General features: G+C 36.5%; 1 protein-coding gene across 4 annotated transcripts in view; it reads left to right on the forward strand.

Moving 5' to 3' along the window:
* DMTF1 (cyclin D binding myb like transcription factor 1) overlaps positions 1-19,610 on the forward strand; it is a 43,700-nt gene that overhangs the window by 450 nt on the left and 23,640 nt on the right. Inside the window, exons 2-7 of one of the 4 annotated variants that reach the window (XM_060020347.1) lie at positions 1,507-1,646; positions 9,440-9,562; positions 9,899-9,967; positions 10,952-11,068; positions 11,999-12,121; positions 17,164-17,258. In XM_060020347.1, coding sequence (XP_059876330.1) covers positions 10,960-11,068; positions 11,999-12,121; positions 17,164-17,258 — 327 coding nt within the window. In that variant the 5' untranslated portion in view covers positions 1,507-1,646; positions 9,440-9,562; positions 9,899-9,967; positions 10,952-10,959. The remainder of the gene's footprint in view (positions 1-1,506; positions 1,647-9,439; positions 9,563-9,898; positions 9,968-10,951; positions 11,069-11,998; positions 12,122-17,163; positions 17,259-19,610) is intronic. The other 3 variants (XM_060020348.1, XM_060020349.1, XM_060020350.1) reach the window with 3 other exon arrangements.

Raw genomic sequence — 19,610 nt, forward strand, 5'->3', positions numbered from 1 at the left:
AATGGCGCCGGGACCCCTGGGGGTGGGGTGGGGTGGGCCGGGAGATTGGCGAGAGAATCGGGCCCGGGAACCCCGAGAGTAAGGAAGCCTTCCTTGCTTTTTCGTAGGGTTTCTTTTTTACGTTTTTGTTACCTTTTCGTTTTTATTTGGTACAGTGAAGGAGAGGTGAGCTTGGATGGGATCGAGAGAGTTGGGGCTTGTCTCGCGCCACCCCACCGCACCCCCTATTTTTTCCTCTTACCTTTTCGCCTCTTCGACTCTTCTCCCACCTTTTGGGGTTCACTCTCGCTCAGCTGTTCATGGCCTAAGCGGAAGGGATCGGGGTTGCTGACCGAACCATCACTGTCAGCCTGAGTCTCTTTTAAAAGGGAAACATAGGAGCTGAAGTGCGGGGAGACAGCCCTAACCCGGCAGAGAACAGGAAAATGAGCCTGCAACATAGGGGTTGTCGTGTTTTGACGAGTTCCGAGGAAGTTTTAAAATTTTTTAATTTTCTTCGTCCTTTAAAACAGACTTTGAGAATCTTTAGGGAATCTGCGGCATAGGTTTGAGGGTAGAAGTGGCCAATTCTATGCAGTTGAATGGTACAGCATGTGTTTTTAGAATAAAAATTCGGTGTAGATAAGGAGAGGTGATTAATCTGTGAAATGTAAAAGTCAGGGCTCCCTTTCCCTGATTGAATTTGGAAATTCACATTCAATGGTTATTTTCTCGTAACTTGATTGATCGTTGTGCACCTTCTTTCTGACCGTAGGTGAGGCTGCTTGTTGGGACATTTGACAAAAAGCGTATTCTGTAGGATTACTTCCTAATGTTCAGTATTTTAAACTTAGAGTAATACCGTTTGGAAGTATTTTATCTTTTATCGATTTTACCTTTATTTTGATTTCCCGAAGACAACCATTTATAGCTTTTAAGCTCCAGTTCAAGTAAGACATTCTTGCATTGTGTTGAAAGTTTTACAGAGAGAAAAACTATTTTTCAGGGAAGGATTTTCATATTTTTCCATTACTTCAGATTTTTTTTCTTTGAGCTGCTCTTAAACTTGTGTTTCAAATAACTTTGTGTGTCACTGCATTTTTTTCTATTTATTTATTTAGTAATTTGAATAATTTACCAGCATTTAAACGTTTAAAGACCGTGCTGATAATACACCAAAAACTTACCTTTTTACTGTTATGCTGTAGTGGTGGTAAGATACATTTATTAGGTTAAGATTTAGAGACTTAGTTAAGGTTCAGGGAGAAATTAAGTGTATGTTCCTTACCGTTACAAAAATTGTCAATCTGACTAAAATTTGGTGTGAGAATAAAGTTTTTTTCCCTTCATTCACAAGGGACAAAAACTAGCCTGATCATTTCTGGGGAAAAAATTACGTGTTAGTTATGAAGAAAAAATATTTCATGTTTTATGATAATCTTATTTTAACTCCCATATACTAAGTAAGTACTTTATGTGCCACCAAAAAAGCTAATTTTTTTTTTTTTTTTTTTTTTACTATTTTAGTTGATAGGCTCACCCCAAAATATGCTTTTTGGGACTGATCTAGAACCTGCATATTCTCCGTGAATCTCTTTAATTGATTGCAGTTGAGCTAGATGGTGGAGCCAAAATGCTATTGCCCTGTCTTCATCAACAGTTAATCAGTAAGTACTGGGCATTGCATACTTACATAGAACTTTAAGTCCACACTTTGAGCAGTTCCATGAATAAATATATGCTATATAAACATTTTTCTCTGGGTGTTCAGGTTTTAGAAGTATTTTGAGGGGAAGCAGTCACGGGAAATGGTTATTGGTAGAGAATTATACCCCGAAAGAAGGTAGTTGTCTTCTTTAGTTGTTTTTTTTCTTTCTTTTTCCCAAGTTCTCTTCTTTTTACAGGCTTTTTTTAAGATGTAGAAAAGTTACCTCATTTCACCCCAAGGCAGCGGGAGAGATAAGTGTATTTGTAAGGTTAGCTAGATGTTACTAGTTAATATTGAAATAAAAACAAAACTAGTCCTTACTTTTCCCACATAATATTTATCTTTCTGCTCACTTATTTATCTCTCCAACAACTACAGATCCTAATTTTTATTAATGTTGTAATAAGCTTGTATGTCCTGAAAATAACATCTCATTATTTTAAACAGTTGTTGTTTTCATGCTCCATTGAGAACACTGACTTAGGTTAACACTTGTGAGGATGAGTAAGATAATGTGAAACAAGTGTCCCTAGGAATATGTGCCTGGCACATAGCTGTTAAAATATTGAGGGGGGGTGGGAACTGTGTTTTGTTGTAAAGACATCAAAACTTTGAAAAGATTAGGAAGAGTTCCAGTTTTTTAATATCATATATAGAGGCTGTCTATATAACACTATTTAACCTGCCTCGTCAAAATGGAGTTTTCTTTTTTAATCGTTTTCTCTTACCACCATCATTTTTAGCACCTTTTTTTTTCCCCTCATATAAGAAGATTCCTTAGGAATTGGTATGCTTCTAAATGCTTTGCAAATTCAGCTCCAAAGCCTTTTCTGTCCTTAAATGCTACGCAGTGACCTGAGAAAGTGATAAACCTATTGCCAAGGGCATTAAATATAAAATACAGAGTTATCAAATGTATGTGGTATTTTCTTTCATATTATTTCTCCCCTTCACTTTTTTTCCTTTTGTGAAGAGGATGCTTGTAATAGAAATCACAAGTAGGCTTTGTTTTTGTTTTGATTCCGTAAAGGTAAATGATAAACTTAAATAAAAGAAGAAACCTGTCTATCATGTCTCCTTTTTCACGTTTATAGAAAGATCCCATTCCACCAATGAATACCAGAAAGAAGTTGTCATGAAAAAGCACACTGGAGAGCTCTTTATGAACAATTTAATTGTCTTTTTGTTTGGCGGGGTGTGTGTGTGTGTTTGTATTAACCTTATGCCATTTTTTTAGCTGTCATTTTAGTTGTGTGCACTGTGTTGTCAAGCCCTTCTTCCAAGTAACCGGTTGTCAAAACTAATCTTTTTGACCATCAGGTGTTAGGCAGCAAAAAAATGCTCTTTAGGTTTATTTACTGTCTATGTGTATTTTAGTATCTGTTGCAGAAGTGTGGTTTAAAAATTGGCTTCAGTGTATATCAGAACTATAGTGATAATGTATTACCTTTAAAGAGCTTCTGATGATGCCTTGCTTAAAGGGCTCAGTTTTCAATGGCTGAAATCTTAAAATGTAGCCAAATACACATTGTATAGCTCTTAAATCATGCACCGGGTAAAAGACAACATTTTTGTTTTTTAATAAGCAATATGGTTGTATTGCCAAACCAGGTATGAAATGCTGTACCTTGAAATGAATCATACTACCAAGTAATTTTTTTTACTCTAATAGTGTCATTGTTTTCAGTAGTTGGTAATTGAAATCAACATCTTAAAACAATTAAAGCTTATTATAATAAACCCTGTTAATATCTTTATTGACGTTTTATGGTAAATAGTCATATTATCTTAAAACCAAGCCATAATGAACGTTAAGTACCTTAATTCAGTATGCTTGTATGTTCATTTATAGTTCTCTTTCTCAAACTTTTCCACAAAGTATACAGAAGAACAAATCCCCTGGGACCATAATCTAAAGCATTCAACCTCAACTGTGAAGTGACCTCATTCCTATATTTAATAAAATCAATATTTAAGCTGTCTGTGGCTTTGTCTGTTTCCTGATATCCCTCTATGTCCCCATGTTCAGGATATAGGAATTTTTTTTTCTTTTTATTAAGTTATTTTTACTTTAAAAAAATATACTTATTTATTTTTGGCTGTGTTGGGTCTTCGTTGCTGCACGCGGGCTTTCTCTAGTTGTGGCAAGCACGGGCTTCTCACTGCGGTAGCTTCTGTTGTTGCAGAGCACGGGCTCTAGGCCCGTGGGCTTAGTTGCTCCATAGCATGTGGGATCTTCCCAGACCAGGAATTGAACCCGTGTCCCCTACATTGGCAGGCGATTCTCAATCACTGCACCACCAGGGAAGTCCAGGAATTTGTTACCTATTCTCTTCTTAGTGAAAGTCTTAACTAAGACTTTCAATTTAGAGTTTTCATTCTTTCAAAAAAAAATATTTCAAAACATATCTTTCAGATTTTTTATTGTATGTTACTAAGCAAATCCCCTTACAAGCATTTCCTAAGGCGTTAGTTATGTACCACCTAAGGTATGGTCGTGGCCAATATGGAGTCTATAATAGCAAGACCTTGAAAACAAAAATGTTCAGTAATAGGTTAATGGTTAGATAAGTTTAGGTACCATGTACCCATTTAAAGTGCTATGGAAGAATAACTACTAATATCGGAAAATGCTCCCCATAAAGTTAAGTGCAAAAAAAAAGTTATAAAAGATGTGACAGTATGATCACAGTATCGTAAAAACAATTAAAAATAGGTATGTTAATATATGGCTGAAAGATTTGGAAGATTATCACCAAAAAAAAAAGGAAAATGAGTAATTTTCTTATTATATTGGGGCAGGAAAAAAGACATCTGAAAACTAAATGTGTCCCTACTGCCTTATTAGTTGAATTATGCCAAAAACTTTGCATCAGCTAGTGTTTCTCAGTCTTTGCCTCATCCAATAAAATTCTGGTACTTTACGTTCTGTAGCTTGTTTGATTTCCCCTTATAAAACTATTTTATAGTACTGAATGTTTTTCACACCATGTAGTCTCATCCCATCTTGCAATGAAGAATCACATCTTCAAGCATCAAGGGTCAGCAAGTGTTAGCTCTGTGCTTCTCATGATCTCTAATAATAGAATCTACCCTTCCCCATTTGTACTAGTCCTGTGCTTGGGAACCAGTAAACATTTATCTACAGAAACTAGTCCCAAAACCAGGAAGAAATGCCACTTTTCTTGGTTTGATCTAGTTTTTAGAAGATTATGACACTTAGTTGCCTGATAAACCAGGACAATTATGTAGACTCAATTGATGGAAATACCAGTTTAAGATAATCTAATGAATAAAAACTTTACATCAATACTGGAATGGAGTAGATCATGTCTTTAAAGTCTATGTTAACTAACAGATCCAAGAGTAGTAGGTTTTTTGGTTCTACATTGAGTAGAGTCATCTTGTTCATTGAGAGCTATAAATGTAAACAAATACATTTCTCATTTAAATGTGAGTATAATACCTGTTCTGTACCACATTTCAGGTATTCTTGTCTTGATTTTACTAAGGCATTAATATACCCACCAAATGATGGAAACGTGCCAGAATGCCATTTCACCAATTAAAATGGCTGTTAAAATTTTTTCCTTTCATGTTCTCACTTCTGGTTGGTTAAAAAAAAGTAGTGCATATGGTATAACCCATTTGAGAGAAAGAAAGGAAGATCTAAATAGGCTGATGGTGGACTTGGCTGATGGACTTCCGTCGTGGTCCACCAGGGAAGTCGTTAAATTCTGCGCTTGCAGTGCAGGAGCCGCAGGTTGATCCCTGGTAGGGGTCATGCCTCGAGGTGTGGCCTAAATAAATAAATATATAGATTGTCTTTTAAAGAAAAGTTTATAAAAAAAATAGGCTGATGATGTGTATTTATTTGCCCCAAAGGGAACCAAAATTTTGATGTTAGAATTGGAGATCTTCCTGATATATTTCCCTATTAAACCAAATGGGGAACGGGTTTTGAAGTTAAGCATAGTTTCACGTATAATGAATTACAGTACAAGGCCCTAAATTACTCAACTTTGTACCTTACTATCGTAAGTTGATTTATTTACCAACATTTTTCAGTTACTCTAATAGTCATATTAAAATACAGATGTACTCTTCCTATAAATAACAGCTGTCTTGACTCTACCGTAGATCTTCTCACTCTGCTTTCTTTGAGAGCTAAACCTTGTACAAGACCTGTTTTGTATTACCTTCCGTACTTCCAATTCTCTGTATTCCAGTAGGTCAGCAGTGTTCTACTTATTGCCAAATCAAGTAGTCACTTCTCCATCTTATCCTCTCGGCAGTATTTAACAGTCAACTACTTAATGCTCCTTGAAAAACACTCTCAAGCCTTTTAAGTAACATCTCTTAGTTTTCCTCCTGTATCCCTGGCTGGTCCTTCTCAGTCTCCTTTCCTTGTTTGTGCATTGCTTGACTTCTGCTTCAGAACTCTAGGCTGTCTTCTCTAACTTCTCTAGGTGATCTTATCTTTAAAAACAATTTGCATGCCACTAACTCAAATTTACAGGTCTAATCCCTGCCTGTTGAATTCCAGCTTCCAACTGGCAACTTGACATCTTCATTTGGGTGCCGTATATCTTAACTTGTTAATATTAACAGTAATAAAAATATTTAATAAATATCTTCTAGTGCCCCCAAACTCAATTATTCAAGCCAAAAGTGTAGGGAATCATCTTGAAATAGCTCCTCATCTCTTAATCTACTTTCAGCAAATCCTGTCAACACTACCTCCAAAATAAATCCTCTGTCCAGGCTCCTTTCTTTGATTTCCGCCACCTATTCCAAATGACTATCATCTCTTGGACAGCTGCTTGTTTCGTGACTTACTCCCTTATCCATTCTCCATATTGCAGTCTGAATGATCTTTTCAAAATGTAAATTATATTTCCCAATTTAAAACAGTCCAAGGATTTATAAGCCCTTGTGAGATGTGCCCCTGTCTTTTTCTCCAGCCTTAAATTCAGCTACTCTCCTTGCTCGGAAGCCTCTGCCATAGTGGCTTTCTTTTTTAATCCCCTCCTGCCAGGCCAAATCAGGTCCCACCTTGGGGACTTTGCTGTTAATCTGTTGGCTGGCTTACAGTACTTGCTGATGAAGAAATATAAAGTAGCCATTAGGGTAAGCTTCCCTATTTGTAGTATGATGCTATTTCTATAAAAAGTGTATGTAGCAGGGAGGAATATATTGACATATATGAGTAAAATAACTGGAAGGAGGCATGAGAAGCTGACAGCATTGTTTACCTCCAGGCAGGGGGTCTGGGGAACTAGAGTGGAAAGTAGACTTCACCTTTACCTTTTGAATTTTGAACCATGTAAATGTGTTACCTTAAAAAGTAAATTAAAAATAAAATTAGGTGAGTTTCTTAAATATTACTAAATCCAGACTGTGTAGCTGTAAGTACAAGAGGGGAAAAACCCCAGGAAGGTAAGTCAAGAGCTTATCTTTGGGGGTTAAAAAAAAGTAGCCACTATATCCCAGTGCCTAGAGTGTCCCTGGCACATTGCACATGTGATATATATTTGTTGATTGAACAGATATGCTAGTTAATTTGCAAAGCAGTGTAGAAGCATTTACTCATCTCTAACATGAATTATCAGACTTTTTAAAATGAACCTAGATTCCTGATTTAAAGCTAGTACACTGCATGGGATCGACCTCTAACCCCAGTACAGGTTATCAAGAATGAAATACTCTCATCTAGCTATTTCAGACTCCTTTTTCCTTGTACTTACCTTGTATCTTACCTTTAGATACCTTTCCTTGTATCTTACCGTATCTTCTCAAATCCACCTTTATTTTCTCTTTTTCCCGAAGTTTTAGATTAATTTGGGTCCTAAGATGACAGTCATTAAATTGCTAAACCAGTAACCATTTTGTACCTATCACATGAGGAGTTGTGCTGGGGTTGTTATTTTTTTGCTTTGTTGTTTCTTTTTAAATAAAAATACTAGTGGCAAGGTATTTTTATTTACTACTAGGAGTAGAGTTTACACCTCAGTGGTTGGAATATAAATTCGTACATCCTTTCTGGAAAATAGACTGCAGCATGATTTAAAAGTTTATTTTGTTGTATTCTTTGATCTAATAATTTTCAGTAATTAATATTGTTTAAAGAAATAGTGTATGAATGTTTCAGTGTTTTACGGAAATGAAAAATTGGGAAGAATGTAAATGTCCAGTTATAGGCTATTTGTTGGATAACGTCATGTTTTTTATGCAGTGGAAGTTTTAAACGATACAGAAAACTTCAGTTAAATACCTAGCTTGGTTTCCTTCACATTTTTCAATGTGAATGAACTCTAAAATGCAGTATATAAAATTGCTTCTACAGTATAGCCTCATACACAAACACACACACATCAACAAGAGTGAAGTATGATTTTGGCAAGTTTATGGGTGGTTTTAACTTCTTTTTTCTTTTTTTACCATTTAATTTCTCCATCTTCTACAGTAGGTATTACTTTACAAACCAGCTTTTAAACATTTTAATGGATTCTGAAGTGAGAACAACATGAAATCTGTTAACTGACTGGATGTTTCTCTAGCAGGATCTGTACCTTTTGCACTACAGACTTATTTATATATAGCAGTTCTCAAAGATACCCATCCTAGAGAGGAGTTCTAATTAGAATACTGCAAAAATGAGAATTTTAATCATTGGTTTTTGCTGAAACATCCCCTTGAACCTTAAATCTTGCTGTGCTTTTTAATTTTCGGTTGATCCTTTGGGATGAAGATGAGAAGTTTATTGAAAGAAACCTTTAAAAATCAAATCATGGGGACTTCCCTGGTGGCACAGTGGTTAAGAATCCACTTGCCAATGCAGGGGACACGGGTTCAAGCCCTGGTCCGGGAAGATCCCACATGCCGCGGAGCAACTAAGCCCGTGTGCCACAACTGCTGAGCCTGTGCTCTAGAGCCCGTGAGCCACAACTACTGAACCTGAGTGCCACAACTACTGAAGCCCATGTGCCTAGAGCCTGTGCTCTGCAACAAGAGAAGCCACCACGATAAGAAGCCTGTGCACCGCAACCAAGAGTAGCCCCCGCTTGCCACAACTAGAGAAAGCCCAAGCACAGCAAAGAAGACCCAATGCAGCCAAAAATAAATAAATAAAATAAATAAATTAAAAAAAAAAATCAAATCATTTCAGATTTTGTAAGTTTCACAATACATTCAAAAGCTTTCTTGTAATTTATGTTTTCTGGCCTGATTGTTTAGGATTCCTTTTTTCCCACAGATCCCTGGGCAGAGCTGTTAACAGATATTATGTAGTTTCTAATGCTTTTAAGATGAAATATGGTACTACATTTAAAGAGAGATGTTAATTATTATAAAGAAAAATATAGTTACTGGTAATATTTGTGGTATTGTTGGTTGGTATACACCCTAGGTCATGTTACATGAACCCAGATCTACAGTTCATAGAACCACTGGTGTAATTCAACCTATTTTTTCCGAGAAAGTTTGACTGCTTGATGAGGGGCAACTTGGGCTAAGAAACTGCCTATAAACTGACTTAGTAGGCATAGGATCCCGTCATTTCTGCCCTTCATTGGAGAATTCTTTCAGAGGCTGATTTCCAAAAGGTCTACTTACGGAAGAATTCTGGTTTTGTCCTTCCTCTTCTAGTTGAGACATCACAGAGGCTTGAGGCTAGATTGTCATCAGCATACTGCTAGCACACAGTTGTTTGTTCTCAGTAAGCCTGATTGTATAATGCTGTTACTTTTTCAGAGTGTTGCAGAGGTAGGAACATGGAGGAGAAACAATCTGGATAACATGAAAGTGATGCTGGTGGCAAAGGGAAGGCAACTCAATTCTGTGGGAAGGGCTATAGCTGATCCATCTGTTTGCTAGGTAAGCATTCCTTTGTTCCAGGGACCTTACCTCATGATTTGCAAATTTTAGTCATAACTAAATCATGACCTCTACTTATCTTTAATTGGGGAATGGCATCTTTACCATTGTAAAATGAATGATGTCCTTTTAAAACAGTAATTTGTACAGTAGAACTTGAGTGAATCAGTAGATCTTCACCATGTAAATGTTAATAGTTCTTAAGTTTTTCTGCTAAGGGAAAATGCATTTGTGTAAATGGCAAATATATGTACAGACTAATATCTTGTATATAGCAACCAAATAAATATTGAATGATTAATACACATCAAGGCTTATGTCCTCTGTATTATTTAGTTGGTAAAAAAGTATGTGGACAAGACCAAAATTGAGTATTGAGGCAAGAACTTCATTGAACATTACAAGGTAAGCCCAAAGACTTCAATCAGGCCATTGATTACAATTCAGGGCATTTCCCCCTGTCAGCCATGAGATACTGTATTCAAAGTGCTACTTATTCAGTCTGAACAAAAGAGAAATAATATATGTGTAAAATAACAGGTAAAGGCACTTTAAGCAAAATCCAGTTCTCTATTTCAAAATAAGACCTAGATCCATATCTGTTAGGAAAACAGTTTGGTCAGTGACAGATATATGTACTTGTTCAATATGAAAAAAACAGCAGGAAGAATTATTTAGTGTTCCTGTTTTTCAGATAATAATAGAGCTTAAATACTTGCAAATAGTGTTTTAGAGAAGTAATTCTTAGATTAAGAGAAAAGTTGTGATGGGTCTTCTGGTAAAGAATCAGAAGTTAAACACCTATTTGAATATATCACAAAGCTGCCAATAAAAAATAACTAAAAAGTGGTGTGAGTTTTTGCTGATATGACAGACAACTTGGAACAGGTTGTCTTTCATTGGATGTGATAAAAACAACTCTTAAAAAAGTAAATGCTGTAGGTTTTTAATTAATCATCGCATTTAGATTCTTGCAGATTATTACAGTTAATTCTAAATAATTGGTATAAACTTTTTTTTTTTTTTTGCGGTACGTGGGCCTCTCACTGTTGTGGCCTCTCCTGTTGCGGAGCACAGGCTCCGGATGCGCAGGCTCAGCGGCCGTGGCTCATGGGCCCAGCTGCTCCGTGGCATGCGGGATCTTCCCGGACCGGGGCACGAACCCGTGTCCCCTGCATAGGCAGGTGGACTCTCAACCACTGCGCCACCAGGGAAGCCCCTATACTTTTGAAAAAACATTTTGAAACCTGAAGCATCATTGCAATTTCACATAAAGAATACTACAGGCAGATACAAATTGGGGGGGGGGGGCAGGGTTCTGTGGGCTACTTCATGTTCATACTTGGAAATAATTTTTTAAACCCTAATCTGAAACCTGTTCTTATACAGATTTGAGTATGAGCACAGTTGAAGAGGATTCTGACACAGTAACAGTAGAAACTGTGAACTCTGTGACTTTGACTCGGGACGCAGACGGGAACCTCATTCTTCACTGCCCTCAGAATGGTAGGAGAACCTGCTGACATAATTGTATTGGGTTGGCCAAAAAGTTCAAGTTTTTCTGTAAGATGTTATGGAAAAACCCAAATGAACAAACTTTTTGGAAGTTTTTTTTAATTCACTCACAGTATAGGAAGTTTTTTGGGTTTTTTTTTTAATAAGCTTCCCATGGTTTTTAAGAATATAGTTCAGGTTCTTTAACTTGGCACATAGGCCTTCCATCATCTCAGCTTTCCTTGCAGCCTCATTTCCTGCCACATTTCATGTAGCGGTATTCCAGCAGTTCACAGCTATTTTTATATTCCTAACATACTTTAAGCTTCTCGGACCTCGGTATGACTGCATGTATTACTCCTACTGCCAGTTAATAATCATTTCCCCCAGCTTCTGTTTCTTTTTGAAGTTTAAGACACCTTTTCTAGAAACCTCCCTTCACCTCCAGTCTAAATTAAATGCCTGTGTGCTCATATAACAGCCTCTTCATTCCACCTTCATAGTTCTTATTACACCATTTTGAAATTGTTAGTTTAGTCATCTCCTACACTGTACTATGAGCTTCTTGACAGTCAGGGTATCTCTTATTGTTCTGTATCTCAAACTTAGGTAATGGTAGGCATTCAGTGAATGTTGTGAGTGAATTAAATAACCGACCCTTGTCTTTACATGTGAAATATTTGGAAAGCTAGGTAGTCAACAGCACAAAAGTGTGATGTTTTAAAAAGTGACCCCTTTGTTCATAGTTCCTTGTCATAAGAATAAGAGCTGAGGTGCTGCAGTAGGCGTAGAGAGGACAGTGAGTCTCACTTGCACGACTGGCTTTAGTTGACATAGCAAATCAGTAAGAAGATTATTTTACAGTCATTGTTTGTTGAAGATTTTGTTTTCTCCTGTTGGTTTGAAGATTTTGAGATTTTTGGTTTTGTTTTGTTTCATTAGAAGCTGATGAAATAGACTCAGAAGATAGTATTGAACCTCCACATAAAAGGCTTTGTCTGTCTTCTGAGGATGATCAAAGTATTGATGATTCCACTCCTTGCATATCAGTTGTTGCACTTCCACGTAAGTCACTGAGTATTAACATAGTTTCCTTCTGAATCAAAATTTACATTCCAAGAGGTTAAATTGGCATTTCAAGGTAGACTTGGACCCATTATTTTTCTCCTCTTAGTGCAAAAAACCTCCTTTTAACCAGCAGTTAATGAGTGCTTATTTATGTGCCAGGCATGGCTCTGAATACTTTTACATATATTGCCTAGTTTAATCTCTCAGCCTTTTTTTTAATTGCCCCCCACTCCTGAGAGCATTTTTAGACATTTTTTTCATCATCATACTCTCCCCCATGAAATTGTAATACCACAAATATACTGTTGTTGTTTTTAATGTACTATATATATATATATATAGTTATATGTTCTTGCTTTCTTAATAAAGAGAATAAGATCTTTTCACCTTCTCCCAAGAAGCATATTCACCCTCATTGAGAAAGCACACTCTAGAGAGTGTTCCCTATGTTATAAATGACAAAACTAAGGTATAGAGAGGTGTAATAACTTGTCTAAGGTCATACCCAGGCATTCCGGTTCTTGTAGTTTATGTTCTTTTCATGTGGTATATGGCTAAATGGAAGTTAGACCGAAGCCTAATAAGTTTATTCTCATTAAGAAAGTTCTTAAGGGACTTCCCTGGCGACCCCGCTGTTAAGACTGTGTTTCCACTGCAGGGGGCACGGGTTCGATCCCTGGTCGGGGAAACTAAGATACCGCATGCCGCACAGTGCGGCCAGGAAAAAAAATGCAAAACAAAGAAAGTTCTTAAAATGTTTATTTATATTCCAAGATCATTTAGAGTAGACTGGATTTTAAGAAGATGTAGTATTTTGGGTGGGATACTGTTGGTGAAATACTACAACCCACCAACTGTAATGTTAAATTATATTTCTGGTTTGTTTAGCAAAGAATATGGAATCTTGTTGAACTGTGGTGGCCCTCCAAAGCTGGAGTAGATATCTTAGTCCTTGGCGATGGGGTTGGGGCACAGGGCTGTTGGGGGCACTCTGCACAAAGGAGGGTCTTGGTATATCTACGAACTTTTATTTTGCAGTCAGCATCAAGCAAGATCACATCGTCATCTAGTGAAAGAAAACTAAGACTAGGTTTTCATTGTGGAAAATCATGTCTTCATAAGCAAATATGTACTCTGTATTTGGAGTTAATTGCTTATTGAATTGAGCAGAAAATAAACCATATTATATAAGTTTACTATGAGACTTTGTTGAGAAATGGTGTTTATGTTAATATTGCTAATATTGCTTCCACTTGTGGAATATACAAGCATAATGTATTTCTAATTAAATGATCTCTCCTTCTAATGATAATTCATATGATTTTTAAAACTCTCTCCTAATTTGACTATTATTATGTTATGACTCAATTTTAGAACATGATTAGCCTATCTGTACAAATACAATCCTATATAGACATTTTCTAAGCTAGAATTTTTTTTAATTCAGATATAACTGACATTATATTAGTTTCAAGTGTACATAATGATTGGTATATGTATACCAAATATTATGTATATGTATATATTGCAAAATGTTCAGCACAATAAGTCTAGTAACATCCTTCACCACACAGTTGTCAATACAGTTTTTTTTCCTGTGATAAGAACTTTTAAGATCTACTGTTGTAACAACTTTCAAATATACAGTACAGTATTATTAACTGTAGTCACCATGCTGAACAGTACATCCACAGGTTATAAAATAAAATAAAAATATTTAATTAAGCCAGAATTTTTGAGTGATTATTTTGATGTAAATTTTGACTGGTTAATTGATTTGGTTAGAGTGCCTTGAACATTATTGTAGGTTTGAACTACACGATATTTTGTTCTATTTTATGGTGTGTTGACATTAAAGCCCATGAGCTATTTGATGTTGGGTCATAGCATCACCAAAGAGGACATTCTGGAGCCTAATTTACAATAAGACTGAATTTATGAAGAGTGGCTTGAAGTTCCCTGGATTTGTAAAAAGTATGTTGATAAAATCAACTTAGGAAAGTTTCTACATTTTAAAAAAGTCACACAGGGCTTTCCTGATGGCGCAGTGGTTGAGAGTCTGCCTGCCGATGCAGGGGACGCGGGTTCGTGCCCCGGTCCGGGAAGATCCCACATGCCGCAGAGCGGCTGGCCCGTGAGCCATGGCCGCTGAGCCTGCGTGTCCAGAGCCTGTGCTCTGTAACGGGAGAGGCCACAGCAGTGAGAGGCCCGCGTACCGCCAAAAGAAAAAAAAGTCACACTAAAGCATGAAGTCCTATATCCATCATCATCATCTGGGACTGATTAAATGCACGAGTAATTTATGCTGGACTTCATGGAGATGAATATTAGTTTTAATGATTTAACTTTAATATTCAGGTTTTCTTCACATGCTTTATAAAACTGATAAAAAGTTATCTGAGCCTTAAAAGTTCTCTTAACCCTCATGTTAATCAGTGTAGATAACTTACCACTTCTTTTTGCAATCATCTACACACATTTATTCCATTACCTATTCACTGTTAAAACTCTTAGTGATTATTCGTAGAGGATTGTTGGAGTTACTAAGCCTCTGATTCCTTTTGTTCTTCACAAGGCCTCATTTGTCATTCCCATACCACTTTTGCTATTGCATATTAACTGGAGTCTATTTGTAATTACTTCAGATTTTGTTTTCCTACCACTAATTCCTATCTTCCAGATTACTTCCTCTCATACTTTTGCGATCCTTTGCCCCACTGGGACCCATTGACCTTACCACTTTTAAATTATTCCTTCACTTGTATCCTTGTTTCCTCCTTACCTAGTTTCCTCCTTACCTAGTTTTTCATGGTTAATCATTATAATCATTGTCTTGCATTTACCCTCAGATCCTTTTTTCCTCCCCTCACTTCATCATTCTTTGATGAAACCACAACCCTGGTTCAATTTGTCTGCCTATTTATGTCTATACTGGTACAGCTAACTGAAAGAGATTGGAGAAAAACAGCACAAGTAAGCTGACCAGTCTCACTTTAAATTTATGATCATTAATTTGAAATGGGCTCTTAATGTTGCCTGCTAGTCATACCATACTTATCTAGTGTTCTTTCTCCCACTCTAAGATGACTGTTTAATACATTCTGAAATCTCCAGTACTACTTCTACCTTTTTCACTCTCAACTGATAGCCTTGCTTCCTACCTAGAAAATTTAAGTGGCCAGAAAATAATTTCTGTAAGTTTCCACTACCATAGATACACACTGACTTGTATCTATGTCCATATATTCTGTCTTTTCACCCAGCTAAGGCCAACCCTTCAGTGTACTAGATCCCACCCACCCCTTTTGTCTACTCAAGGACATAGTTGTAGCAATTCTTTCCTTTCTCCTCTGAATCATCAATTTTTCATTCTCTATTGGATTATTCCCATCAACATTTACAAACATACTATAATTTCTTCTTCAAAACGTCCTGTTAGCCCACTTCGGGCTCCCATCCAATTTCTCTGCTTCCCTTTAGATCAGAGTTCCTTGGAAGAATTGCCTCCGTTTCTTCTTCCCTTGTTCCGTAAGCCCACTCCAGTCAGTCTTTCACCTCTATCACTACACCAGAACTGTTCTCCCCATGTCTCCAGACAGTTTCTTTTTCTTCTTTTCTTTTTAGTTTTTTCCAGAGACTTTCTTGTTGCTAAATCCAATGGTGATTTTTTTAGTCTTTGTCTTACTTGATCTGCCGACAGTTTTCAACAATTTTATCACTCCCTTCTCCCTGAAACATTTTATCACTTGGCTTCCAGGGAAGACATTTCTCTCTGTCCATTCCTTCTTAGTCTCTTACGCTGACTTGTCCACGTCTCCGCAACCTCTAAATGTGGAGTGCCCCAGGACTCAGTTCTTAGATTGCTTCTGTTTTCCATTTTTACTCACTCCCTAGAATTCATGGTTTTAAGTCCTGTCTCTGGTAATGACTCCCAGATTTATTCCAGTCCAGACTTCTCTTGACTCTAGAGGTTTAGTGGCTATCTCAAACGAATATGTTTAAATCTGAGCTCCTGAAACGTCCTACATTTTTAAACTTGCTTCTTCTGCAGTCTTCCCCATCTCATTAATGGCAGGTACATTCTTCCAGTAGCTCAGATAAAAAACTTTAGTTCCATCGTTGACTTTTCACTTTCATATTTGGTTTATCCGCACATCCTATTGGCTCTACCATCAACATGTATGCACAATTTGAACTACTTCTTATCACCCTCACTTGCCTTCACTCTAGTCCAAGCCACTGACCTCTCTTACCTAGATTATTGAATTAGCTTCTTCACTGATTTCCCTCCAGCCTGTGCTGCCCTTCAGGCTATTTTCCCCTTAGCAGCCAGAGTGATCCTATTAAAATAAAACTCAGTTTATACCATTCCTCTACTCTAAATCTTCCAATGGTCAACCCATTGGAAAAGAGTTAAAGCCAAAGTCTTTACAGTGGTCTGTGAGTCCCCACACAGTATCTTGATTGGTCTGTTCTGGCCAGCTACACTGTCCTTCTTGCTGTTCCTATGAACCATCTAGGCAGGCCCTCACCTCAGAGCCTTTTTGCACTTGGCTTTCCATCTGCCTGACGTGTTTTTCCTCAATATACCTGCATGATATATAATATATGGACTTTATGGATAAAGTCCAAGTGTTGGTGACTTTTCCTGGCCTCCTATCTAAAATTCAAACACTCTCCCCCACTCCCAACACATTTCCTTTCATGCTTTATTTTTTCTCCTTAATACTTCTCCAGCATAATATCGTGTTCATTTTGTATCTTTCCCCCTAGGCTATAAGTGCCGTGAAGGCAGAATTTTTGGTTTTTTGTTTGTTGTTGCCGAGAACAATGCCTAGCATGTATTAGGTGCACATTAGATATTTGTTAAGCAAATATGTGTATATGAATGTATACATACACACATATATATGTGTAGATATATTGGCAAGGAATATGTTAAGAAATTAGATGATCACATACTTGTTCCTTGGGTATATTTTTTAATAATTAGAAGCTGCCATTATTATTCTGGAGTTGAACTGTTCTTTTTCTTGAAGTTTCAGAAAATGATCAGAGCTTTGAGGTGACCATGACTGCAACCACAGAGGTGGCAGATGATGAGATTACTGAGGGAACTGTGACACAGATCCAGGTATAGTAAGTCTTTTTACTGGATACAAGAAGAGTATCCTTTACACATACCTTAGGTGATAAAATGATGAGAATATATTCTGTCTGACAAAGGAGCAACCACAGAACAGAGGTTGAACTTATTCATTCAGATTTCCAGTCCCCACATATGTGAGTCTCAGAATTGTAAGCAACGATACAATTTATAACATTTGTAGTTAAGGTAGTTTCTTTTGGTGCCTGTAGGACTAGATACATTTTACCGCATGTTAAGAGGTTAAATAATAATTAGCCCTTTTTCCTACATGAACTTCTGTATTTGTCTCATAAAAAAAAAAAGTAATCAGAATTCCTTGCTGTCTTCAGTAACCAACAGCTTAAATATATTTTACTTGTAAGTGTATTTCTGGCTGATTGTTCTTTCTTTTTACTAGCTTGTCCTTTTGCTTCATCTCTTCATTTAATAAAATACTTTTAAGTAGACAGTAGACATTGTACCATTATTTTTCGTATGTGAAGCATCCCAATGACCCTTCAGTTAAGAAGTAAAGTAGTTACAAGTTGATATGTAACATCAGGGACTAAAGACATCTCAGGTCGGTGTACTGTGAATGGTTTGCAGTGGGGAGCTTCACAGTGGTTCCAGAATGACAGGATTTCCAGAGAAGCAAGTCTCCAGAATGCTTCAAACAGCTTTGAGCCAGGCTGGAGATCTCATAATCTACTCTTGGGTTTCAGTGGGAATTTGGACAGAATTTTTTTTCTAAACCCTCAGAAATAATAGGGCACATTCTTTCTTCAAAATGGGTCTTGTCAAATTCATTTCAGATTCATAGACTATGTAGTCTCACTTCCATTCTATTTTTAGCACATTGAAAATAACTATATACATATGTGTGATTTGGTTTACAACCTAGTTATAAGATTGAGCAGTAGCAGTGCTAGTTAGACAAGTTATACGGTTTTGTTTGGATTATTTCCGAAGACTTAATGAATTACAATTTAATATTAACCTCTTGGTTTGTTATTACCATTTTAATAAACGAAATAATAATTTCTGAATTTTTTTAATAAGATTAATATTCGGTTGGGAGTGAAAGTCAGCACAGTTAGAAGTTCAGAAATAGTGTGCTTTTTGCTGTGCCCTTTTGTGTCAATCTAGGTGTAGTTATTTCACGTAGTTTAGTAGCTAATGCCCCTTCCCTCATTCCACTGGTGGGACGAGCTTGAAAAACAATTAGAAAGTTTAAAAATTCCCAATGTATGTAGTACTTTGTGGTTGCAAGAGGTGCTTAGTGAATGAAATACTTATTTTTAGATTTCTAAGCCTGTATATGTTACAGATAGGAAACCCTACAACCAACTCAAAAAGGCTTCATTTAGAAAGCAACAGCATTCTAATAAAGCCTGAGTAACTTTAAAAGATTTATGTATAAAATAGCGAAAAATGGGGGTAAAATACTATAAAACTTATTACTATTTACTATACTAAAATACTTATTACTAAACTTATTACTAAGTATAGATAGATAGCCTTTCAGGTACCTAAGTCTCCTTCTATACTCACTTTTATTGACAGTGCTGAATATTACTACTAAAAGTTAATAATTATTTACTTCATTTCACGGCTTTTCCTGTTTAACATTATATGGTTTAAGTAATAATTGTAAGTCTTCTTCAGAAAAATTTGAGCCATAAGGCATTAAGTGTTTGCCCAAAGACAGCGATTAATTGGCATGACAGGTTTATTTTTGAGATTCATAGAGTGGGCTTTGCTGTATATTTAGACTCACTTTGGAAAATGGTGATTTTATTCTTTTAATGAACTAATTAATATAAGAGATCATCTCAGGATATTTTCTACATTACATTTCTTAAAAGTAGGTATTATATGTATCATGGTCTTTTGATAGGTCTCTGTATTGCCCTTGATGAATAACTCCTGTGTCAAATCTTACAGAATTGTGACCTTCATAATATAAGAGGCCTTGGATATCATCTGTCTAGTCTGTCTCAATTCTCAGCTTTATAAAGTCCTCTTAATCTTTAAAAGAAAAAGATCTAAAATGTATGATGCATAAATACAGGGTTATAAAGCTTTTCATGTTTGTTCCAGTGATTTCTAGCTTTTGCCTATGGTTTTAAAAAACAACATTTTTATAAATACAAAATATTCATTACCACCAAATATAAAAATAAAGTAGGTGACAGCATTGTGCTTTGATTGTTCATGGACAGTTTCTCTGTTTTCGAAGTGAGATGGGTTTCATATCTTCTTGGAAGTAGAGATCCAGTTTCTGCCTACTCAAAAAACAGTTCAAACTTTGTTAGGACTTACCTCCGGAAAGTGACATAGGTTAGTAGTTGATCCAAT

Source organism: Delphinus delphis, chromosome 9, assembly GCF_949987515.2.
Source record: "Delphinus delphis chromosome 9, mDelDel1.2, whole genome shotgun sequence".
NCBI classification, from domain to species: Eukaryota; Metazoa; Chordata; class Mammalia; order Artiodactyla; family Delphinidae; genus Delphinus; species Delphinus delphis.